General features: G+C 42.8%; 1 protein-coding gene across 1 annotated transcript; it reads left to right on the top strand.

Moving 5' to 3' along the window:
• Window positions 1-281: 281 nt before the first annotated feature.
• LOC117446435 (3'-5' exoribonuclease HELZ2-like) lies at window positions 282-26,894 on the top strand. Its single transcript, XM_034082593.2, has 20 exons — window positions 282-369; window positions 3,047-4,948; window positions 6,139-6,322; window positions 6,837-6,944; window positions 7,632-8,146; window positions 8,237-8,878; window positions 9,406-10,204; window positions 10,343-10,418; window positions 10,593-13,962; window positions 14,116-14,201; window positions 14,421-14,540; window positions 14,621-14,776; window positions 14,858-15,002; window positions 15,082-15,210; window positions 15,490-15,682; window positions 16,729-16,875; window positions 17,877-18,086; window positions 18,213-18,369; window positions 25,488-25,655; window positions 25,933-26,894. Exons 2-20 carry the CDS (start codon window positions 3,123-3,125, stop codon window positions 26,043-26,045), a joined length of 9,144 nt encoding a protein of 3,047 aa, XP_033938484.2. The 5' UTR covers window positions 282-369; window positions 3,047-3,122; the 3' UTR covers window positions 26,046-26,894.
• The last annotated feature ends 199 nt before the right edge of the window (window positions 26,895-27,093 follow it).

Genomic DNA, 27,093 nt, shown 5'->3' with positions numbered 1-27,093 from the left:
ACACACACACACACACACACACACACACACACACACACACACACACACACACACACACACACACACACACACACACACACACACACACACACACACACACACACACACACACACACACACGGCGAAACAACTGATAGGAGATGTGCATCCAGCCCAACTTGTCTGCTTATCTAATCGTGGCCAACAGTGCCAAAGACACATTTCCTGCAACACAGTATGCAGATTCACAAGCTGTTGTTCACATGAGGAAGAGGAGTGATGCGCGTGCACAGAGCGCATGCCTGTCACCTGAAGCTGTGACGCAAAGCATGGGAAACGAAAGTTAAGTCTGCAGACAGAACACCGTCACCGAGAGAGGAGCTGCGGGAGGTGAGTGCATGCGATCATCTCAACATTTACTTATTCATATTTCAATGAAGCGTTGAGAAAAATTATTTCAGATAACATGGAAGATCCTGCGAATACACACTTAGGAGGAGCTGCCTAATTACGCTCATTACTGTTGTTGTTGTTGTTGTTGTTGTTGTTGTTGTTTTTGTTGTTTTTGTCGTCGTCGTCACTGCGATTATCATTGTGATTATTTATTTATGGAATAGTAGTGGTAGTATAGTAGTGGAAATCCCAGCAGTTGCAGACAGTAATAGGCTACTGTTGAAATAAACTCGCCAGACAGTAAAGGACACATTTGTAGACATGTTATTTTGAATCAGTAATAACTGGATCGTCTTTATGGGCATATTTACCGGTAGAAAACCTTCACCTCAAACCATTGTTTATTCTCTTGTCGCTGACATCATGCTGAGGGTGTGCTGCACCAGGAACATGCTCAGCTGCGCCCTCTGGTGGACTGACGCTGGAAGCTCCATGCAGAGGCACCTGCTGACATTTAGAGGCATAATACTGCTCATCAGACGAGGGAGTAACAGTAGAAGTACCCGGCCAGACCTTGCAATTCAGTAAAGTAGAAGTACCAGAGTGTAGGAATACTCGGTTAGAATAAAAGTCCTGCATGAAAAAAAAAAACTAAAGTAAAAGTAGAACAATATCCGCATCAAATTATACTCAAAATTCCAATAGTGAAAGTAGTGATAGTGCAGATTGGTCCATTTCAGAATAATATATATATATGTTTTATATTGATTGATCATGAAAGTGTTCTCAAAGCTGGTGAAGGAGCAGCTAGTCTGAAGTACTTTGTAGACTGCAGGGTAGCTGGTGGATTTACTCCAGGTGGAACTAAAGTCTGATTCAACACTTGGTTAGATTTCACATCATTCATCCAGATCTGAGAAGTAACTAAAGGGATTAAATACATGTCGTGGATTAGAAGTACACCATTTACCTCTGAATCGTAGTCGGGTAGAAGTATGAAGTAGCATAACATGGAAATACTATATATTTGAGGTAAGGCCCTCAAAATTGTACTTGAGTAAATGTACTTAGTTACTTCCCACCTAGTCAAAGTAGCAATGCTAAAGTATAAAAATACTCTGTTACAAGTGAAAGTACTACATTTAAACAATACTGAAGTAAAAGTACAAGATTGGTGCATTTATGTGTTATCACTTCAGTAAAAGTGGGGTTTATTTGAATGACTCCATCTACAACAGGGGTGTCAAACTCAATTTCATCACGGGCCACATCAGCATTATGGTTGCACTCAAAGGGCCGGTTGTAACTTTAAGACTATATAAAAATACATATATAAATATTTTATATATTTAAAATAATGTATTATATTAATTTATTGCCTCTGCATTGGATTATTATCGGATAGGGTAAAAGCTTCATAGATAATTAGGTCTGAAAGAAGAAGTCTAGGGCAAATAAGTGCAAGTCTCTTCAGTGAGAATGTCACAAAATTATTTTAAAAGAAAAGCCAAATTCTGAAAAAAAAGTTACAGTTAAAAAAAAAAAAAAAATCTAATGTAAGATGCATTGTGGGACATGTAGTTTATGGACATCGTGCATCTGTAAATCGGCCTGTAACCATATAATAAACATATTACATTCTTTCAGAGCTCTTGCGGGCCACATGAAATGAAGTCGCGGGCCGGATTTGGCCCCCGGGCCTTGAGTTTGACACCCCTGATCTACAACTAGGTAGCTGGACGTTTCATAATATAGGATCATGTATTAGTTGATTTATATTTTATATAACTTTATATATCATTTATTGTATATCATTTTTATATAACCTACATCTGCAAAGCAACCAGGAAATAAATATGTAACTTAAATGCTCACAAAATATAGTGGAGTAAAAGTATATGTTATTAACATTATACCACTGCTGCTAATAATATAGTGCTGTTAAATAGGATTAATAAAACAAAATAACATGTGTTCCTAGAATAAGAAAAATATATGATGTATTTACACTATTTAAAGTGTTGTTATGGTGGATATGATTGAAATCAGTATATGTGTTTCTCTCTTTTCATTGTTGGTATGTCCGGCCTCTGGGGACGATGGATTCCCACACTGAAGACTTGAAATGATCTTTTTATCGTTTTCGGTCGGAGCATGTTTATCATAAGTTGGTAGTTATTTGCCGTGAGGTCTTTGACCAGGATGACAGAGACCCCACAGGCTCTCTGCATTCTGACCTGTCGCCTATTGTTCCCTCTCCCGTATCACGTATCTGTTAAAAACAATAAGCCTTCTATCTATGTTCCTCAACGGATACAAACAAACATGTGTGACGCCATTACACCTTTAAGATGGAACCTGCACAGACATCCTCTCAGGAGGGCCGCCATGCAATGCAGGTGAATCAAGCAGAACTCTTTGGATCGGAGCCATGGGACGGTCGGGCCCGCATTGTGATCAGAATTCAGATCACATTGCACATGCCAAGAAAAGTCAACTAGATGTGTTTCGTTCATTGGTGTCTAGACTTTAATGTGAAAGCCAGACTATTGAAATGATTCAACAGATAAACAAATAATATTTGCCGGAGACATACGTGACTAAATGGCTTTCTGAATTGAACTGAAGACATGGAGCGCCCTTCTCATCTTGCTGTCTTCTCTTCTGTTTTCAGACATATTCAAGCTCAGCTCCACAGTTCTTCAGGTCATGACACATCTGGACTGCAGCTGGTGACTCAGCGTATCACCATGTCAGCCGCCACCCTGGCTCCTCTTACAGCACAATATGACCTCAAGCTTGTATGCACTAGATGCTCTGTCGAGGAGAAAGAGATCACCTACAGGTTGAAACCGGTTCAACACCAGTGTGCACGCGACCTCCTGCTCTGCAGAGCCAAATGTGGCGGCAAATGGAGGCCTGTGTCAAAGAGGCCCACGTTTCCCAATCCCGTTCGGTACGAGGTGTGCTACTTCTTCAAGGAGGGGCAAGGCTGCTCGTTCCACAAGAACCGGTGCACCTTTGCCAGAAGTGATGAGGAAGCTGATGTGTGGACGTTTGAGAAGTGTCACGGGATCAACCACGTGTCGCTCTGTAACCTTGTAGCTCTGTCTGAGGGAGGAGCGGATCCGCCTGCTCGCTCCGAGTCTCTGAGGGACCTGCCAGCTCTCGATCTGAAGGCTGCGTGTGATCTGTGTTCTGTCAAAGAGAACCACATATCATACACGGTCCAGTCGGTGAGTCACAAGTGCAGTAGAAATCTTCTTTTAGCCAAAGACAAGGCCTGTGACCTCTGGAGGCCGGTCTCTGAGCGGCCTATATGTGGTCGCAACGTCTTGTACCAAGTGTGTCAGTTCTTTGTGGAGGGCTCTGGGTGCACGAAGCACGGGCAGACGTGCACCTATGCCAGAAGCGATGAGGAGGCCACTCTGTGGAACTATGTGAAGGACAAACACATTAGTAGAGAGGAGTTCATCCGACTTGTAGTTGAGTCTGAACCGATCACCCCGGAGAGCACAGCGGGAAGCATTCTCCAGCAGTTTCCAGGGGAATTCATCGAGCTCTGCAAACGCTGCTTCAATGACACGCCACAACGACTAGCCACCAAGAGATGGAGTCCCTCTTGCTCAGCAGATGCAGCGCACCCCTGGGACCCAGTCCTAGTTCACCACCTGTCGGAGAACAAGAGGAAGCATGTCTACAGCCAGGTGCGCCCTCTCCCCCAGAGCGGTCACTTTGAGTTCTGCAGTCATGTGACGGAGGGCAAGCCCTGCTGGCACCAGGCGGGCCGCTGCCAGGCTGCGCACAGCGAGGTGGAGATGGCCGTGTGGAGGGTGGAGCACGGCGGGGTCTCCGTGCGACCTTATGTCCTGCAGCTGAGCCGGCAGCAGCAGGCGGAGCAGCGGCTGACGGAGCAGCAGGCGGAGCAGCAGGCGGAGCAGCAGGCGGAGCAGCAGGCGGAGCAGCAGGCGGAGCAGCGGCTGACGGAGCAGCAGCAGACGGAGCAGCAGCTGACGGAGCAGCAGCAGACGGAGCAGCAGCTGACGGAGCAGCAGCTGACGGAGCAGCAGCTGACGGAGCAGCAGCTGACGGAGCAGCAGCTGACGGAGCAGCAGGCGGAGCAGCAGCTGACGGAGCAGCAGGCGGAGCAGCAGCTGACGGAGCAGCAGCAGACGGAGCAGCAGCAGGCGGAGCAGCAGCTGACGGAGCAGCAGCAGGCGGAGCAGCAGCTGACGGAGCAGCAGCTGACGGAGCAGCAGGCGGAGCAGCAGCAGGCGGAGCAGCAGCTGACGGAGCAGCAGCAGGCGGAGCAGCAGCTGACGGAGCAGCAGCTGACGGAGCAGCAGCTGACGGAGCAGCAGGCGGAGCAGCAGCAGGCGGAGCAGCAGCTGACGGAGCAGCAGCCGGTCTTCATGTACTGCAGAGTGTGCCTGCTGCTGCTCTCCTCCCCAGAGAGCTTCTTCGAGCACTGCTCCTCTCTGGAGCACGCCCAGCTGCTCTCTGAGGACACCACCACCAGGTGGAGGGGCCGGCAGCCCCCACACAACCACCGGGCGGAGTTCTGGCTCTGCGAGAGGTAAACGAACACATGGTAGATCAGTGTCACTGATCGTTTTTATTTATGTTGAATTATATATATTTACACAACTTTTTATGATTATTAGTTTTGTATTTGTTCTTAACCTATGTGTTTTTATTATTATTTTGATATATGATTTGTTAGTATTCCTGTCACGTCTGGTGTGTTTGTTTTATTTATTTTCTATTTTCTTGGTTGTTCTGCACGTCTTCTGTGCTGTAAGAAAGAGACGCATGTTATCCACTTCACTTTAGTCTGTGGAGTGTGTAGAAACCCACAGATGTGGAAATGAGTGTAAAATAATGTCCAGATCTCGACAACATGTTGACAAGAGTTTTAATCATAAAGTAAATACTATATAGTTCAGTTCCAGATACCGGGGACTAAATGTTTTTGTACTCTGTGATCTGTAAGCTGTGTGTAAGTGAGGCATCCAACTGTTCACATCACACTTCTTTTTCTTAAGAAATGTCAGGTTGTCTTAAACAATCAGAACTCATTTGTTTTATCAAAAATGCCTTACATTACCAAAACTTTATTTAAAACTTTTTTATATATATTTTTTATATTTATCGTTTTTTGGGTCTGTTTTATCCTGTTAAAAGGTTGCACCAATGATCTTCTATATTCTATACCAATCACATCAAATCATCCATCCCCAACAGAAGAAGCTCACTATAGTATGGCACACACTCTCTGGGTCGTGATTGGATTTCAATAAGGAATATACTTGTCCTTCTGAGCAGAATGATCTATCTCTGCTGCCTTTGTTTCATTTATTTTTTAAAACATAAGTAGTAGTAGTAGTAGTAGTAGTAGTAGTAGTAGTAGTAGTAGTAGTAGTAGTAGTAGTAGTAGTAGTAGGCTAGTACTAGTAGTAGGCTAGTAGTAGTAGTAGTAGGCTAGTACTAGTATACTAGTAGTAGGCTAGTAGTAGTAGTAGTAGTAGGCTAGTACTAGTAGTAGGCTAGTAGTAGTAGTAGTAGTAGGCTAGTACTAGTAGTAGTAGTAGTAGTAGTAGTAGTAGTAGTAGTAGTAGTAGTAGTAGTATTAGTAGTAGTAGTAGTAGTAGTAGTAGTAACACATAAGTAACTATAATTCACATTAGTATAAACCTCCTGAGAAAAATGTGCAAAATATAGCCATATTATCTTTATAGTACAATTAAAAAGTCAATTTCATCCTAGACCACAAACATGTGAGTACGGCAGCAAGTGCCCCAAAGCTCACTCTGAGGAGGAGCTGAAGGAGTGGCTGATGCGAGCTGCAGAGGAGAAGGAGATCAGACAGAGCATCGGAGCCCAGGGTCTCATGAACTATAACCTGGAGCTGCTGGAGGAATACAAAAACAGCAGTAATGAAGTACACATAGTGAGTATAAGTATTTGGCACATTATCTAATTCTGTTCAGATGTGTTCAGTCATCTAAAAGTCTTTAACTCCAGCCTTTAGTGCATGAATACAGACTGTTGTACCTTTGCACACAACACACAACACAGAAACCAACTGACAGCATTAGGCGTCTCCTTCCAACGCTAAGGGAGAGATAACACAGGTCACACGCAGTCGTGTCTGGTGCTTTACTGAATTTGAACCTGGTGCATTATGGGTACATATAGACCTGACACAGACGGTGATCTAAGGGTATAATGTACAGTGATGTGCGCTTCCCCAGGACTCGCACCACTGTACAGTGCTCCCTTCCATTTCAGGAACAGACATGCCTGGACTTCATCCAGTTACAACCAACAGTTGTACAAATGAGTGACTTAAGAAATAAGAAATGCAATTAGATAGTTCACGACATACATGTTTTGTATATATTACTATATATTCTCAGTTCCTTAAATACCATATTTGTAATTCACCATCTTGAACGTTACAGTTATCAGAGCAAGTCAACGATGTCAGCATCTCTTGTGACGGAGATGTAACAGTGGAGTGTGAGCAGATCAATGAAACACTGCGATGGAACTTCCAAGTTGAAACAGAGGTCAGATGTTTCCCATGTTTTCAATGCATTGAGGTTGCTTTGTTTTCCTGTGTGAAATGTCTGCTGCTGAATTTCAGTCACTTCAGGGTACTTCATACAGACACAGCAAACTGTGTTGTGCCCTTTGTGTGTGTGTGTGTGTGTGTGTGTGTGTGTGTGTGTGTGTGTGTGTGTGTGTGTGTGTGTGTGTGTGTGTGTGTGTGTGTGTGTGTGTGTGTGTGTGTGTGTGTGTGTGTGTGTGTGTGTGTGTGTGTGTGTGTGTGCGTGCGTGTGTGTGCACTGTGGAAAGTAATTAGTTGCATGGTATTATTAATATGTGAATGATCACGATGAATAATTAACTAACCGCCATGCAAAACATGTATATTCCTGAATGACACTGAGATAGCAGTGATCATTGGAATGCAGGAGTGGAACAGGATGGTTCCGGTTTACATTGAAATCTCTATATATAGTATATCTCTAAATCTAAACCTTGTGGTCCAGTTGAAAACTAATTATCAGGTGCTACAATGTAATATATATAAAAGCCCTTAATCAGAATGCTGTGTTCAACTACTACCCTAGTTACTCTTCTTAGTATCTTTAAAGTATTCACATAATCTTTATCCTATAGAAATGTGTTTTCCTTCATGTCTGAGAAATGTTGTTCATAGTTTGCTTACTAGCCACTTTGTGTATGTACAGAGACAGCTCGTGCATGTGGCGCTGCTAAAGCAAGAACCAGGAGCTTCCTATACGCTCGGCGACATCAGCTCAGTGCCCTGCATCTACTCCCCCGGTGAACCCTTCCTCACTGAAGACATGACCTATGACGTCACCGTGTCTTTCACATCCATCAACCCAGGCCTGTACGACCAGTGGTTAGTACTAGATTTTGACATGAGACCAGTGCTCTTGAAGAAGCTCCGGGTTAGAGTAGGCAAGCTGTCATTGGAGGACGTTGAACAACCAACAGTGACGTTTGGATACACCTTTCAAAGTGCTGAGCGCTGGCATCGAGGAAACCGGGTTATCATCCCATGTTCGTCCAGGACAGAAGAACAGGAGAAACTGTTAAAGAAGTACAAGCCTCCTCAGATTAGCTTTCAGTATAAATCCTCCTACAGCAGCCACACACCTCTGAGCAGTGACAACTACAGAGAAAGAATGCACCAGTTCCTGTACGACGAGGAACAGGCAGAGGACCAGATTGTTTCAAGGTAATGTGCTTCCTGTAGAGAGTTCCTTTTATCATGTTTGGATTTTGTAACTATTTACAAATTCTAAGCTTGTTTTCTGATTTTCTTTAGGTTAAATGTTTGTGGAGGAATTACAACATCGGAGATGTTGAACAGTACAAAGTTTGGCATGATGATGGCTCCTCCTCGGGGAGAGCTGTTCTGTGCTGTCTCCATTCCTTGTAAGCTCACTCCAGACACCCCTGAGGGGCTGGCACTGAAACGCAGCATCCAGTCTGCCCTGATAGCCCCTTTATCTGAAAGTAGTCAAAACTCCAAGGTCTATGAAGCCAGCATACTGAAAGACAAAACAAGTGAGAACACCATGTATTTGCAACTGTCTAAGAAGTGCTGCTCTGATCTTACACTCAGAAGCAATGAGTCGTATCAAATGGAGGTGCAGTTCCAGCTCAATCCCCACAGCTTCTGCACCATGCACAAGGCCGTAGACCTCCTCCCTGATACAAACAGAGTGCTGCCAGACCTTAAACACTGTGGAGTTCCTGTGAATAACGTCAAACATGAGAAGCTCAACCCAAAGCAGCAGTCAGCAGTTGACTTTATCACAGGAAGCTCCAATGTCCAGAAATATTCAGCACCACTCCTCATCTACGGACCATTTGGAACTGGGAAGACATTCACCCTTGCTTTCGCAGCCCGAGAGCTGAGTAAGCTGCCTCCCAACAAAGTGCTTATTTGCACCCACACCAACAGGTAATGACAATTCTTCTATATGTGTTCATAATATACTGATTCCTTAATACATTCAAACTGATTTTTTTTGTGTGGACCTTTTATTACTTTCAAAGTGTTCATCGAGTCATGCTCATTGCTCTAAGCTGTACTGTCTAGAGCAGTGCTTCTCAAAGTGTGGTCCGCGGACCACTGGTGGTCCGTGAGTGGTACAATTTCACATTTGAAATAAATAAATACATTTAAGTTTTCCGCACTCTCGCGGGAATATCTCCGCAATGGAGTGAGGTTAAGTTTCACTTTTGATTGCATGATATAGCCCAGCGCAACACCTTCATCACACATGTTGCCACTTGTTTGTACCATTTTCAGGCGATTTGTAATCTGTTTGAGAAAAACGATGTGTTTTTTTATATTTGTGGAGTTAGGTGGTCCGCGAGTGTTTTTTTATTGGTCAAGTGGTCCTTGGTATGAACAAGTTTGAGAAACACTGGTCTAGAGTATGCTTTCCAAAAATAGCACCAACATTAACTTTTTTTTCCTTTCAGTTCTGCAGATCTGTACGTCAGAGATCACTTCCATCCATTCATCAACAAGAAAGATAATGGAACGAGGCCAATTCGAATAAAAGTGAACAAACAAGGCAAAGCTTTGTTTGCCACAGATGACATCACTTTGAAATACTGCTTGCTTTCGGAAGACAAACAGTCTTTTTTACCACCTACCAAAGCTGCTCTTGATCGCCACAAGATAGTTATAACAACCACAACAATGGCAAGACATTTCCATGACCTAAATCTCCCAGAGGGATACTTTACCCACATACTGATTGATGAAGCCTCTCAGATGCTTGAATGTGAAGCCTTGATGGCCCTTGGCCTTGCTGGTCCACACACCAGAGTGGTTTTGGCTGGAGATCACATGCAAATGGGACCCAAGCTTTTCTCAGTTGATGATCATCACCGTTCAAATCACACACTGCTTAATCGCCTCTTCCACTACTATCAAGGCCAACAGTGTGATGCTGCCCAGAACAGTAGAATCATCTTCAGTGAAAACTACCGCTCAACCAAAGAGATTGTGGAGTTTGTGTCCACCAATTTCTACGTCGGTAAGAATGACGTCATCAAAGCTAAAGGAAATGTTCCGCCGCCTGCAGATGGCAATGCCTTAAAGTTTCACCATGTCAGGGGAGAATGTCTCGTGGACACTGGGTCGATGTCTTGGTGTAACAAAGAAGAAGTTGTCAAAGTGGCTGAAGCAGTGAAAGAGGTTCTCGAACAGTGGCCATTGACATGGGGGCCCAAGGACCCAAGCTCAATCTGCATTCTATCAGACGGATGTCAGGTAACTTTTAAGATTGAGATGAATATATTGTTTTTTAAAAATATTTATCAAAGACTTCTGCATCAAGTAATATCTCAATGTATTTTTTTGTCGAGTTGTAATCATTTAATTATCTGACTTTTTTCACGTGTTCCATAGGTCTGGCAAATGAGGAAAGCACTTTCAAAAAGAGGCCTCAATGAAGTCCATGTTGAGAATCTTGCAAATGTCCAAGGTAATTTAGTTTCGCTTTAAGAACTCCTGGAGGATTATCCTTTTTTGTTAGACATTGATTGTGCCAACCCTGCACACCTGTTTGACCGTTATTATATACCGTATATATATTTATATTACCCTTTCCATATCATTGTCATTTAACAGAAAACACATTGTCTTCATGTGTTTACAGGTAAACAGTTCAGGGCAGTCATTATGTCAGCTGTGCAAACACGTGACAGCCTGAACACATCTCACCTACCGGGTCTGGAGCTGTTCAATGATGCGCGTGTGTTGAACACTGCAATGACCAGAGCTCAGTCCCAGGTGGTTGTGGTTGGAGATGCTGCTGCCCTCTGTTGCTTTGGGAACTGCTCAAAGGTGTGGAAGAGCTACATAGATCATTGCATCAGCAACAACAGTGTCACACCAAAGCATTTCACCAAGGATTTCTTCATGAAAGATGTCATGGAAACTACAAGGTTTCAGAAGCCTGAACATGTGGATGAGAGCAGCACTCTCACTGATGCAATTCTTCAAGAGTTGAAAGATGACTATGAACTCCTGAAAAAAGAACACCATTTGGATGAGGACAAGTGGAAATGTAAAGACTTCAACAGCCATAGGTCAAGATCATCATACAATATCGGTGATGTTGATGCATCCAGGCACGGAAAGTTGGTCAGGGAGTCATATAACAAAGGTTATGTTGTACCATTTGACAACCCCACCTCAAGAATACGCATCAACGGAAGAAGTAACATGGGTCAGACCTTCACTGGAGACGAAGTGGTCTTACAAAAAGCGAAGGTGACCAGAATCACCAAGCAATCGGAATCAGCCCGCGTTCTTGTGTGTCTGCTTGAGGATGAGGATCACAGCAAACCAAGACACAATTCTGAAGAAACATTTATCCGAAGAACGATGATACCCATTGCAAAATCTGCCCCTAAAATATGCATACTGATCAGCAAGAGAAAACGTAACTGCATTCCAATATGGGAGAAAATGGATGGTCAGTGGATGACTGCAGCGTTTGAGCATCTTGATGAAAAGCTCAAACGGAACAATGTATTTGTGGTGCAAATAATTGGATGGAAAGAAAATTGTTATTATCCATTAGGGAAAGTCATAGATATTCTGCCTATTGGAAGTTCTTTGGTTGGTAGTCTACGGATCCTGAATGAAGAATTCAAAGTTGAACCCAATACATGTAATCCAGACGAGGGTCTCTTCTCACAAGATGAAGACGGGACACACAGAGAGGACTTAAGCCATATGATCACTTTCACGGTTGACCCCAAAGAAGCAAAAGACTTGGACGACGCCATCAGTGTTAGGGAGATTGGAGAGCATGAGTATGAGTTGGGAGTCCACATTGCAGATGTGGCCAGCTTTGTGATCCCAGGTTGTGAATTGGACAAGGAGGCAGAACAACGTGGTACTACATATTACAGCGGCAGTGTAGACCCTCTGCACATGTTCCCCAAAGAGTTTAGCACTGGAACCTTCAGTCTTCTGTCAGATGGAAAACAACGCAGGGTGGTATCATTAATGTTCAAAGTAAACAAGAAAACAAATGAGATCATTGGAAAGCACAAACTCCAGCTGTCAGGGATCAAGTCTAACAGGCAGTTGTCTTATGACGAGGCAGAGGCCATAATCACTGACCGGTATAGAGAGGCACCGGCATTTGACTCTGTCGAAGACTGTGTCACAGTGGCTTATGGTTTTGCAAAAGCTCGAAGGAAGGACAGACTGGGCTCAGATTGGGCTTATTCTCAACCTGATGATAAGAGATTGCCAGGAAAGCGTAAAGCCAATATGATGGTTGAAGAGCTGAGTGTGTTATTTAATACACTTGCATCAAAGGATTTGATTGACTCCTTGGATTGCACACCCCTTCGCTGTCAGTCAAAACCTGATTGTGAAAAGATAGACGACTTCAAGGCGAAATGCGGAGAACTAATTCCTCTATCCTTTCATGTGCGGCACAAAGTTGAAGGAGTTGACGAAGTTGGCGAACAACCCTCAAACTGTGAAAACATCCGCATCCTGACAGAAGTGTGGGAAGATATCCAGTCAGCTGCCAGAGCAGATGATATTGACAAAATGGTGGACCTTATAGCGGCAGATGACATCCATCCTCCTCTCCAACCAGTCGTTGATCAGTTCAGAAGATGTTCTAGTAAAGCTAAAGTGATATGTTCCAGCTCCCACTCCAGAGAAGTGTTTAGGCATTATTCTCTGAACGTAGATTCGTACACACAAGCAACCTCCCCAATACGGCGTTACATGGACCTCATCTCGCAGAGACTGTTGCACTCCATCATACATGACCGGAGAGCGCAATACACTACTCCCGAGATTGCAGCTTTGTGCAGTCAATTTGAGGACAACGCCAAGAATGCCAAGGAGTATGAACAAAAGGCAGAGCAGATCTCCTATGCAGTGAGCATAAAAAAACAAAGTGCTTCAAAGCTAGCCTTTGTTGGGAGTCCCAACAAAGACAGTGTTCCAGTGGCATTTCCTTTTAACAAGAACATATTTAGAGAAAGTGTATCAGTTATGTACAAGGATTTACAATTGTGTGACCAACCCATTTTTGATGAAGAAAAGGACTGCGTCACTCTTTCATGGAAAAGGCGGGTCTATGCCGTTGACAACATGCAAATCCACCAAGAGTTGCAAATGACAGACGATGGTCCTTGCGTTGAGCTTTCAGTGACAACATGGAAAGCCACTGTTGAAGCAATTGACCAAGAAAACTGGGATCATGCAAAGTCTCTCATAATGGAAGCTAATACTAAGCAGCTGGAAAGACCAATTATTACACAATCTTCTGAAATGCCAGCTCCCAAATCAAAGTCATGTGACTCTGAGGAGCAGGAGGAACAAAGCGAGCATGAGGTCGACATCCATTTGCGTTTGCAGAGAGGGGACACCCTTCAGATCCAAATGACCACTGAGATAAGAAGAGGTTACATCTTGCCTGCTGTTCAGCTGGTGCGCATTAAACCAAGGTTTGAGATCTGTGTGGACCATGTGCACAGCGCTATCACATGCTTCGCCAAATATGCAGAGGAACCATCAAAGATCTTGTATAGAGACACCAATGAGTATGTACAGATCTGGACACCGCTATGTAAAATGGAATCTGCTTCCACTGCAGTGGATGACAGTGACAGCATAGTCATTGAGAACCTGGTGGTACACTTCCGTGAAAAGCAGAAAGGCAGCCTAACAGGAAGCTTCTTCTTACCTATTGCATGGATCACTGAATGGGCCATTGAATGTAACCTTTCAAAGTGCTTACTGTGCATACGGAAAAGAGGTTTGACGCTACCTTCAACCCCGGAACATTCTGCTATGGCAGACCCAAGAGTGTTCACATGGGTGGCCCACGGTGTCACAGTAAAAGCAGAACAAACAAAACCTCCAAATGAAGGAAGTGAAGTGGAGTTCTATGTCCATGACCGGCCGATGGACAACATTCCTGATTGTGTCTTTCAGAAAAACACTTCTTTCACAGTTGAAATAATCCCAAAGTCTATGCCTGACATGTGAGTGTATTTCTCTTTGACTTTACCATGGCTTAGAGTTGGGCTTTTAATCTGTTATTTTCTTGCATTGACATTCAGGTTATATGTTGTTTGACAATGTCTTCAGCTTTAGATTAAACTGCTGACATACATTTGTATGTTTTCCTTTTGTAGCCGGAAAGAAGAGGCTGTGGACAACATTCCGTATGCATGTGACCTTGTCAAGGCTATAGCGCTTGGAAAACACATTCCAAAAGAGGGTATGTCCATGAGTCAGCAGTACATAGTTGCATAGACTTTAACTATTTGTCTCAAGTCAACCATTAGAATAAATAAACTGAACACACATTATACTTTTCGAAAAAGTATAATTCTGTAGCTTCACTCGTGCTTGCTAAAAACAATTCATTACATTACACGTCACTTGTTAGACGCTTTTATCCAAAGCGACTTACATACTCATAATGTTGTCTTTGCAGTAAAACCAACGTGGAACCATCAGAGGAAACCGTATGGACTGCCGCAGTTTAACCAGAGTCAGCATATTGCTGTGGAGAAAGCTCTAAATAATACCTTCACAATTATACAGGGACCACCTGGTAAGAGCCGGAACTGATACTCACCCTGATGCTTCATATGTTCTGTAAAGTGTCAAGCCATTTTCTCATTTGTCTCGTAGGGACGGGAAAGACAGTCGTTGGTGTGAAGATAGTGTTCGGTTTCTTTGAGCTGAACGCTAAGAGCCCACGGACTAATGTTGACCCAAGGGATGAGAAAAAGAAACAAGTTATTCTCTACTGCGGCCCATCCAACAAGTCTGTTGATGTTGTTGCAGGCAAGTTCCTTTGTTTCTCTGCTGATTTTTCAGCAAACATTTTCTGTTAACTTGAGCCATGTTTTTTCTACTGTTACACAGAGTACCTACTGAGGTTTGGGGACATACTACGGCCCCTCAGGTTCTACAGCCAACAAGTGGAGATGCTTGATTACCCCTACCCAGACTGCGCTCTGCAGTTTTCCCGGAGGTCAATCCGCCAAGAGCGTGCCAAACCACAGCTCAGGTATTGTAATCAAACCAAAACATTTTACAAAAGGAATCTATTACTATTGACTAACAATGGCATATTTATATGGTTCTAGGAGCATCACTCTGCATCACCGCATGCGGGAGGACACCAACCCTTCTTCGGGTCAAATAAAAGATTTTGATCTACGCATTAAACTTGCCCTGGAAAAAGGAAAAGAGCTGCCTCCTAAAGAAGTGAAAGAGTAAGTTCAGATGAAGATTAGTTTCTCATATGAACAAGCCTGATTACTGACAAATATTTATATGAGTTAATATTAGTGAGAATATTAATTTTCTATAATATTAAATAGGGGTTGGTAGTTAGTTATTTAGCTCAAAAGCACATTAAGGTGACTATCAGAAGAAATTGATAATCGTAAAAAATGTAAAACATTCAAATGAATACCCTGTACTGTATCAGAGGAAAATGATTAAAAACAGAGTAGGAATGCACTAACTGTATCTATTATTTTCCCTCCAAGATACAAAATACTTCTGGTAAAGGCTCGGAAATATGAGTTTGAACGGCATGACATCATACTGTGTACATGCACACAGTCTTCCACCCCGAATCTGACTAAGACCGTCAGTGCACGGCAGATCCTCATTGATGAATGTGCAATGGCCACTGAACCCCAGGCCCTGATTCCATTAGTCTGCAACCGGCCAGAGAAGGTGGGTTTTCATTTACATGTAACAATAATGATTCTGCTCTGGCTCTCTGCTTACACTGTCCTTAAAGGTGGGGTAGGTCAGTTTGAGAAACCGGCTCGAGATCGCTAGAATTTGAAAATACACAACCGGAGAAAATCTGCCACTTCCTTACAGAGCCCCTCCTCCAACACACACGAACGCGCACATGACCAATGAGGGCACGAGATAAGTTTGTGCCCCGATGGTAGGCTGACAGGCAGGTAGGCCACCTTTAAAGGTGGGGTATATAAGTTTGAGAAACCGGCTCGAGATACACTTTTTGTTATATTCCATGGAATGCTCTTAACATCCCGATAGCAATGAATATCTGAAGTGCTTTGACAAAAAATCCATAAAAAAAGTCATCTGTGGAAGCCGTGGTGCTGTAAAAAGCACGACCAATCATCTGAGCCAGCCCGGCTAAACGGATTGGATGACCTACCTGCCTGTCAGCCTTCCATCTGTGCACAAACTTCTCTCGTGCCCTCATTGGTCATGTGCGCGTTCGTGTGTGTTGGAGGAGGGGCTCTGTGAGGAAGTGGCAGATTTTCTCCGGTCGTGTATTTTCAAATTCTAGTGATCTCGAGCTGGTTTCTCAAACTTACCTACCCCACCTTTAATGCTGTATGTATGATAATGATGAATGTGGCCTTGATTCATGAAACTGCCCTTAAATGACATGTCAAAAGACAATATGTCTCGCTTCACAAACAAAATGACAAACTACCAGGGCAGATTTAAACAAACGGAATAATATCATATATATAATATAAGGCTGAAGCTTAGACTCAGGTTATGGGGTTTTACAATACATATGTATACATACACATATACCTATATTATATATACATACACAAATACATATATGTATATATTATATACTGTACATACATACACTCTAGTTCCCCCACCAGGTATTCCTCTTATCAAAATAAATTGGACAGATTTGAGCACACTCGTGCCCCCCTCAGCCCCAAGCCTTTCAATTTCGTGACACTAGTTATTCACTGTCAGATCTTCTCTTTCAGATTGTTTTGATCGGGGACCATAAACAGTTACGACCCATTGTGAAGAATGTGCATGTGAGGAGAATGGGGATGGCCAAGTCTCTGTTTGAACGTTACCATACGATGCATAAGAAGAGCGCCGTGATGCTGGACACCCAGTACAGAATGGTGAGAACATTTATAAACACCAGTACTGTGCATGGGAAGTACAAATACACACAGCACCACACAAATCATTCATCCATTGTTTGAAAATAAGAATGTTTCCACCAGAAAAGATAGTTAGCATCAAGCACACACCCTGAACAACATGCAGGACCTCCAATCACCCTGACATTATGAGAAAGAAAACTTCTAATCTTGTTGCAGTTACATTATAACCAACACATGTATGCCCACCAGCAGTTAATGTGCGTCTGCCATGGGGAAACCACAATATGCCGTACAGTGGACGACTGTCAGCGCACATAGATGGTATTGTTGTATGCAGGCTTTATGAACGTGGACAACAGTGAAAAATATATTCTTCATTAGTTTGGAATTAAAAAAAAAAAGTAAAGTGAAACTTGTTGTCACCACACGTAATCATCCACATGATTGTTTGAAAGTCTTTTAAAATCAATACAATTTTATTTCTAAAAACTTTTTAGGCCTTCACATCTATAACTGTGTATATCACCAAGTTTCAAAGCTCCTTTCCTATCTAGAGAATTCAAACAGCTCTTATGCCACTAAGGTACTTCCGGGTAATTTCACTCCGTCAGGAACCTTCCTAAACTAAACTGACAATACGACCGTAACCTAGATGTTTTTCAGCTTCCTCTGTCTCTTCTATTTTTGGTTTTATGACAGGTTGCAATCATTATTATTAATAAGGTGCATACGCCACCAGTAGGTGGAGGATAATATATTTTCCCAGGATAACTTTATATCTTTTGCGTCCTCTTTTACCCTGTCCATCTCTTCATCCACTTATCACATGAGGTGACTTATTTAATACAGTTGTAGTTAGTTTAGTATTAGCCCCATCCCTAACAATGCCCCCTAGCTGTTGTAAAATCACCATAAATGATGCTAACTATATGTACTTACTGTTTTATTACCCAACTTGAGTTTTTGTGTTATAAGTGGCAATCACCAACTAGCAATTAATTTATGTGCCTTTATAGCATGAGGAAATATGCAAGTTCCCGTCGCAAGAATTTTACGAGGGGAATCTGTTAACCGGAGTGGAGCAGCCGAGCAGCGTCCTGCGTGTTGACAATAAGACGATGCCGATCGTTTTTGGGGACATCAGAGGAAAGACCGTCAGCCTGGTGGTCAACACAGCTAAGGGCAACGAGAACTCCAAAGCCAACGAGGAAGAGAGAATCAAAGTGGTACTGTACTGGGCACCCCCTGTTTCCCTGTTGATTTTAAACAGCAATATAAAGATATAAGGGTAAAAGTCACCTGATAGTAATACTTAACATTATTTATTTTTATTTTACTGGTTTCTTTTGCAGATTGACATTGCTGAAAAGCTGGTGACTAAAGCCAATATCGAACAGCAAAATATCGTGATTCTGTCCCCCTATAACGCGCAAGTGTCAGAAATCCGAGATGGGCTGAAGAAGAAGAAATTGGATGGAATCACCGCAACCACTATCACTAAAAGCCAAGGTGAGAGTCCCTTTAGCAGCTAAACCCTGTACCCCTAGTACTTCCTGTCCTGATGGGTTGTTTGAAACAGTGTCTCTTATTTATGGCCATATCTGACATTTGAAATTGAAATCATAATGTGTAAAATATAAATACTATGACTTCCCTAGGATATTAAAGATTTTCCTGGTCGACCAGTCGTCATCAATTCAGGAGATTAGTCGACTAGTCACCCCACGTTTATGATACTGTGTATTATGATTATTATTTTAGGGCTAAGAAACAACATTATTAGTAACATCACGGTACGTTGTGATGAATATAAAAGATAAAATAAAATGGTAATAATGAGCCTTATAATTGAGAATAATTGACATATTACACGCGAAAAGCGCATATGAGTGACAGAGCACGGACAGAGATGATTCTTATTGTGTGTGTGTGTGTGTGTGTGTGTGTGTGTGTGTGTGTGTGTGTGTGTGTGTGTGTGTGTGTGTGTGTGTGTGTGTGTGTGTGTGTGTGTGTGTTAGAAAAAATATCACTCGACACCAGGTTGAGAATCAATGATCAGGTAACTAATGTATTCTTGCAGGAAGGAGCAGAGTTAAATCGCATACAAAGGATATGGGTTAACTCACACACATGGGGTATGTTGCTCAACGGAACAGCAACAACCATCAGGCTTCTATCGTCCAAAACACAGAGATAGCAACAAAGTCGTAAATCGAGGTGGCGCTAATATCAGCCGCGGGTGTCGGGAAGTCGGGTCCTCTGCGATGGGTCACCTGTGACGTCTTCTTTAAAGAGTCACGTACTTCCTTCACGCTTCATAGAAATGAGATATTTAGGAGACAGCAAGTCTGTCTTCTCATAAATATCAACAACCTGACATGCCCTGCCTCCTCCTATCACAAGAAGCTGCAAGGACATACACAGGTCAGAGCCACACATGATATCAGTGCATTAAAACAGTATTTCTCCAACATATCCCTCCTGTTTAAACTACGGAATAACATCGAACTTGGAAAAATACAAATGATTATAAAAGATAACAAATTCATATACAAAAGTACCCAAACGGCTGAGCTCTGTAGATTGTAGGCACATGTTTTAATGTAATCCAAATGGATGCCATTGCCTAATTCTTTCTCTGTACATCGTCAGTTTCTATCACTCAGACCCGTGACTGTTTCCCTGCTAACGTCCACTCTTTAAGTTCTACTGGGTTCTGTTGGTTTCTTCACTGGTTTGAGACAAGTGTCCTTATTGGAATCACCTCCCTTTGTAGCCAGACTTCACCACAGTGAGGCGAGTTTCTGTCTTTAGGTTTAAACAGCTTCACAGTCAGGTGTATCCAGGATGCCACTCTAACTGCAGTCGGTGTAGACAGGAGTGCTTGGTAGGGACCCTCCCACTTGGGCGAGTGCCAGCTCTTCCTCTTTATCGCTCTGGTGAACACTCACTCTCCTCGTTTCACTGTCTGTGCAGTGTCAGGTACTTCCTGTGCAGACTCGGGCTGCAACAAACGACTCATTTGATAATCGATTAATCTATCGATTAATGAAACGATTAATCGACTATTCGGACTATTACGCCTTGCACAATTTCTCAAACGCTCTTATTTAGCCATCAACTTTTAGATGTAGCTTGAGGTTGTTTTAGGCACGTGGAAACTAACGAAGACAATAAAGATGAATACTTCAAAAATACATATATTATTAAATTAACTAAACACATTTTGAACAAAACTAACATTGCTTTTTATTTAAATTAAATACATAATATTTCACATCAAAAGAAACAACAACGTTTTAACAAATGGTATTAAATAATGTGATGACAGAACTGTAAACAGAATAGCTGAAACTTTAACAAACTAAATAACTCAGTTTCCTCTAATCCTTACCCCATGTTTGTATAATGTAGTTAACTCCGTGTGTTGCTGCTAGCATGCAGAACACCTGACGTGGAAACGTTACTCGTGGACGGGGCTACAGAGCTGCTAGAAAGACAGTCGAACCCGGTGCATTTCTCCATCTGGATCTGGAGCACTTTTGATAAATGTTTAGACAAATTGCTCGTGTTACCGCCCTTACATGCTAAACTCTTATTGCACTTTTGGCAACGAGCATCGAGATGGGTGTAGTTTAACCACCTCAGAGCGCTTCTCTCCGCCACCTCCGCAGTGTGTTGCTGCATGTAGCAGCCGCGTGTGTGTAAACTGCCCCGCCCCCTCCCAAACAGACGGGGGAGAGATCTCTTCTGGATTGGAGAGATCGAAAATACATCATAGACGCATTTGTTTGTCTTTTTGCATTTTAGAAACGAGTTGGCGAAACTAAGACTGCGATATAATGCTTATGTAGCAACAATACATGACATATATTTTATAAATGTCTCCAGTACCGATAAAAAGACCGATAACGTTGGAGCTTAACGGCGCGTAAAACACACGTGATGATGTCACCAACGACTCGACGACTGAATTAGTTGGCAACTAATTTGGTAATCGATTTTAATCGATTAAGTCGATTCGTTGTTGCACCCCTGGTGCAGAGGGGACAATAACACTTGTGATCGCTTTTCTTCTCAAAATGTTTGCCATATATTCTGCTGTGTTTTCACTTATACTCTCGTCCTCTCTTACAAATGGTTTTAACTCAGGCAGATAATATAGTCTTCCATATAACATTTCAAAAGGTGAGCACTAGCACTAGGTAGGATGTGCAAGCTTAGCATCACTGGTGCTAAGCATCTCATCCATGTGTTCCCTGTCTCGGCCATCATCTTCTTCAGTTTAGCTTTTACTGTACCATTATTTCTTTCTGTCAACCCTGCTGATTGTGGACGATAAGAACAATGTCGTTTTAATTGTATTCCAAATACAGCTGTCAAATCCTGAATTACTTTGTGTACAAAGTGTGTGCCATTATCACGATAGATCTTTTCTGGAATTCCAAAACGTGGGATTATGTGATTTGTCAATGCATCCGGATTCCTAGTTGGAAAAACTTCAATCCATTTTGAGTACATGTCAATGATTGTTAGACAATATTTCATTCCCTCACATTTATTTAGTTCAATAAAGTCCATGCACATGTGCTGAGACGGATACTGGGGCTCAGGTATGTCTCTTTGGTCTGAACTCCCTGAGGGTTATACTGTGCACATACATGCTAAACAGTAGTTTGTAAAGCCATAGGCTGTGAATATCTTCTGTATTACTTCCACCATCCCCCCTGTTGAGCCGTGGTCCAACCCATGGCTCAATATAGCTGCATATCGAAATAAGCTTTTTTGTAATACAAATGTGCCTTCTGTACTTTCCCACAACCCCTCTGTATTCTGTGTACACAACGTCTTCTTCCAGTACCTTCTCTCTGTCAGGTGCATTCGCTTGCTTGTCTTTTAGGATGTCATGATCAATGTGTTCCATATTTTCAGAAATGTATTGGTCATTGTCCTGTCACTGTCTTTGCGCTGCTTTCTTAGCCTCTTCATCTGCCTTCCGGTTCCCTGTGGACATTGGGTCCGTCCCGTTAGTGTGTGCTGCACACTACAGAGCGCCACTCTCTTAGGGAGTTGTACTGCATCCAAAAGTGATAGGATCAAATCTTTATGTGTAATAGGTTTGTTTGTGGATGTTACCATCCCCCTATTTTTCCATTGTTGTGCAAACACATATATGAATAAGCATAGTTGCTGTCTGTATAAATGTTAACTGTCTTCCCTTTTCCCAGCTTGCATGCCTCTGTTAGTGCGATTAGTTCTGCTGCTTGCGCTGATAAGTGAGACGGCAATGCTGCGCCCTTGAGCCGTTTCGTCTGTGTCACTACAGCATAGCCTGTTGCATCAGTTCCATCAAGATTCCTCTTACATGAACCGTCAACATACATCGTTGTGTCTGCATCTGGGAAGGGACTGTCCGTCAGGTCTGTCCTTGGTAGCACTCTGTTCTCAGTTTCTGCGACACAGTCATGTGGCTCCCCATCTGTCTCTACTGGCAGTAGTGTAGCTGGATTTAAAGTGGTACATCTCTCGATAGTAAGATTTGGTTGTGATAACAACACCCAGTCTTCCGTTCCTTCCTGTGGCCTCTTTGCTCGGCAGTCCTTTTCCCAATGTCCAAATTTGCCACACAAAAAGCAACTTCCCTCCGGGAATTTTCCTCCTCCCCGCCCTCCACCTCGTCCTCGTCCTCCACCTCGTCCTCCACCTCGTCCTCCACCTCGTCCTCCACCTCGCCCTCCACCTCGTGCCCCACCTCGTCCTCCACCTCGTCCTCCACCTCGTCCTCCACCTCGTCCTCCACCTCGTCCTCCACCTCGCCCTCCACCTCGTGCCCCACCTCGTCCTCCACCTCGTCCTCCACCTCGTCCTCCACCTCGTCCTCCACCTCGTGCCCCACCTCGCCCTCCACCTCGTGCCCCACCTCGCCCTCCACCTCGTGCCCCACCTTGCCCTCCACCTCGTCCGTCCCTTCCGCCACGGCCGCGTCCACACCCTCTTTGATCACCTCGGAAAAGCAATTCAACAGAACATACATCAGAAGTGTAATCATCAGATTCATCCTGTGTTAAAAACACGGCAGTTTGCTTTTGTTTCTTTTGTTTGCCAATTTCACCCCATTCAGTTGAAATGCCCCCCTTAGAAAATCAGTCACATCCTGATATATTCATAGCTGGCATAACGGGCATTCTGAATGTCTTACCTGACCGTGTGTTGCTGGGTTCCTCCCTCATGCCGGCTGTTCTCTGCGCGGGAGCACGAGGGTCGGTGTGTGGAGGTGGTTGGTAGGGCGGAGCGGAGCGGGTGGCCAAGGCAGCGGAGTCGGTGGGGGAGCAGAGGGGTGACACGAGCAGGAGGCCAGGGGTCCGAGGAGATCCCCGGGGTGTTGAGCTGGTGCATGGTTTTCATCTATCCATTGCTCCTGCATCACAGCAGGTCCCACAGGAGGGAGATACGGAGGAGGGGGCTGGCGGCGTCTGCATATCACTTGATCGTCAAGTTTCTCCAGTTTCTCGGAATAGGGGAGATTAGGATACAAGTTATACAAAACCTCATTTTCTGATTTCTTCTTTTCTGATTCTAAGTCCTCTTTTTCTGATTTAGCGGTTTCCTCAGCATTTTCCCTTCTCTTCCTTGCTTCGGCGAACCACATCATAGTCCCTAATAAATCCTCTTCCCACGGGTCTTGCTGCAGCATGAACCCATGATTAGACTTCTATAGTTTCCCCCAAAACTAAGTAAAAATGCCCGATAGCTTACGCATAAACTATAAAACTCACAACGGTTTTAGCAAAACCCAGAAAACTAAACTGTCAGTTTTCCCCAAAACTCAGAAAATGCCCATAGCCGTACTCAGTCTCCCACTATAAAATAGCCGTACCTTGTATCCTACTATAAAGTCACACAATAGTTTTAGTAAAACTAAGAAAATGTGCCCGATAGTCCACCCACGAACTATAAGATCCTTTAGTTTTTTAAGAAACTAAAAAAACTCATAGTTTGAACCACAAACTACTTATATACCCAAGGCCTCTAGTTTGAAACCACAAACCATTTAAAAGTACTTTAGATAAGTTTACCTGTGTCTTTCTAGGACTTTTTTGGTATCCTTCCGTGAACCAAGGGGTTGAAACCAAAACGGTGCCTGTATTGACTTTCTGTCCTGTGTCGGAAGTTCAAGGATATCACTCCTCTCCTCTCCAGCGTAACCTGCCCCCCTATTCACCAAATGGTTTCTTTGTGAGGGAAACAAGGTAGGGGTCTCTCGACTCCCTGTGCACAGTGTCAGGCTCGTTTGTCCGGAGGAAAAAGGAGATCTTGGTTCCGGCTCGAAGGACCAATATGTTAGAAAAAATATCACTCGACACCAGGTTGAGAATCAATGATCAGGTAACTAATGTATTCTTGCAGGAAGGAGCAGAGTTAAATCGCATACAAAGGATATGGGTTAACTCACACACATGGGGTATGTTGCTCAACGGAACAGCAACAACCATCAGGCTTCTATCGTCCAAAACACAGAGATAGCAACAAAGTCGTAAATCGAGGTGGCGCTAATATCAGCCGCGGGTGTCGGAAAGTCGGGTCATCTGCGATGGGTCACCTGTGACGTCTTCTTTAAAGAGTCACGTACTTCCTTCACGCTTCATAGAAATGAGATATTTAGGAGACAGCAAGTCTGTCTTCTCATAAATATCAACAACCTGACATGCCCTGCCTCCTCCTATCACAAGAAGCTGCAAGGACATACACAGGTCAGAGCCACACATGATATCAGTGCATTAAAACAACCCAAGAGTGGAGAAAACAGTATTTCTCCAACAGTGAAGAAGCAGCACACACACACACCCACACACACACACACACACACACACACACACACACACACACACACACACACACACACACACACACACACACACACACACACCGCACACACACACACACACACACACACACACACACTCAGCATTTAGTTCATTTATTCTCTCAACACAGTATAACATGACTTACACCATCACACACACACACACACACAACTCTGTGGATGTGTAGATGTAATGGCAATAATAACTAATGGTTATTTAAAAAAAAGTGAAAATTAATATTGTTCTTTATATTTAAAAATAAATATAGGCTAACAAAGAAAATTAACACTACACAGCAAACCGAAACACTCTTAAATATGCGCGTCAGCAAAAATACCTCCGCACATGACGCCCACATTGTAGAATTAAAGCTTTAATTTATCGTTTTCTGAGGTCAGAATTATTATATATTATAGGTCTTATGAAGTCTGAGGGGATTCGGCCTGAAAGGACAGGCATTTTATTTCTCATTAGACTACAGACTTAAATAGACTAAAAGTTGCTCGACAAAGACTTTTTTAGCCAACTAACGTTTTGGCGACTATATGGTATGCTATATATGGTAGCTAGTAAACACAGACAAATATATACACATATTATATATTTCAGTTGAGAGGGACAGATTCAGATCTTTTTTCTGATATATAGACTGTTGTGGGCTTGCAGACGACAATCCCACGACTCCATCTGGTGTTCCAGTGCTGGACAGAAGAAACCAACACCTGTTTACTGATGGCTCAACATGTCTTATTTGTCTTCTAGGAAGTGAATGGAGCTACGTCATCATATCTACAGTGTGCTCTCTGCCAAGCGAGCAGATTGCGGTAGAACAGGACGGAGGTTGGCTGTCCAGACATCTGGGCTTTGTGGCCGATCCCAACCAGATAAATGTGGGCATCACCAGGGCCAAGGAGGGACTGTGCATCATTGGTAAGTCAAAGATAAGATAAGAAATAAGTTAAGATATACTTTATTGATCCCGAGTTGGGAAATGTTTTCGTTACAGCAGCATGTTAAAACAAGGCATTGCACATAAATAGAAATGAAAAAGACTAGAAATTAAACATATATCAAATATGAACTAGAAATGGCATATTAAATTAAATATAAATGTAGAATGTACAGTCCAAGTTTCTGCTGCTCATGAATTAATTGTACTCCCTAAAGCTCCTCTGAAGCTTCTTAACCCCCATGTGTCCTCTCAAAGGGAACCAGGAGCTGCTGAACTGCAGTCGGACTTGGAAAAAGCTCCTGGACCATTTCAAGCTTCACAATGCAGTGACGGACGCAGACAAGATCTCAGTGTTGGCTTTCACATAGCTGAAGGCATCTGTCCTCTGTCTGTGCAAGCAGCGCAACAGAGCACTGCAACAGCACAGCTTCACAAATATGTTTTTTCTTAAATGTTGCAGCAACTTTTTATGCAATCTTTTACACTTTTATAGCCTATTCTGAACTTTTAACAAGTTTTTTGGGGCTCTGATTTACATAACGTTTTTTCTTCAACGTGTACGTGTAAAACTTATTTTTATCAACTTTATCTATTTTTTTATTTTTAGGTGTGGCAATTTAATTTTCAAGTTCAAAGACTGTATTTGTTGTTGTTTTTTTGTTTTTCCTTTTGTTACTTCAATGAAAGAAAGTGCATCTAAGTAACATTCCAGGCTACAATACCACATGCTAATGTTGACTCTGGGCAGAATGCAGAGAGTTCAGGTCATGTGGATGGATCTTTTAATGAATATGCAGGTTTCAATTGTGTTCCACTCGGTAAAATCATTGTTCCTGTCAAGAGAGTTGACATTTATGTTTTATTGCTGGTAAGTCCTATCACTGCCTCATCATTCAGGGAGAGTAGTCTGTCGTTTTTTTTTACGTTAGACCTTCTAATATTGTTTTTGTTACTTCAGATAGCCTATTGTATATTCAGGGGGTAAGCTTTGGCAACACAAAAGTGAACTAAACATTTTCATAGCTATGACTTGTAAGATGTTGCAAAAGAGCTATTTTTTTACTTTTACATTTGAAATATAAAATGCTATGTTGACTTTAAAGTTCATTTTTAGGAAATTATAGATTTTGTAAAATAATCAGTTTCTCTTTAAGACTTACTACAGTGATATGAGTGTAAACATGTAAAAACAATATTAAAACATTTTCTATTCAGAATGTATCGTGCTTTTTTTCAGATATTCAGAGCCATAAAGGTCCATCTGATCTGATACCAAGTTGTATACCAGTTACAACCGGAAGCGACCTGTTATCATTCAGGAAACGACAGCAAAGCATCTGGGGTGTTTTCTGGCATTTATTCTGAAAATGAACACAACATTCTCTTTACATCCGCGTTGCATGTCATATAACTGCT

Source organism: Pseudochaenichthys georgianus, chromosome 5, assembly GCF_902827115.2.
Source record: "Pseudochaenichthys georgianus chromosome 5, fPseGeo1.2, whole genome shotgun sequence".
In the NCBI taxonomy this organism is placed as follows: Eukaryota; Metazoa; Chordata; class Actinopteri; order Perciformes; family Channichthyidae; genus Pseudochaenichthys; species Pseudochaenichthys georgianus.
The sequence above is the reverse complement of the archived record's forward strand: the minus strand, read 5'-3'. Positions and strand labels throughout refer to the sequence as shown.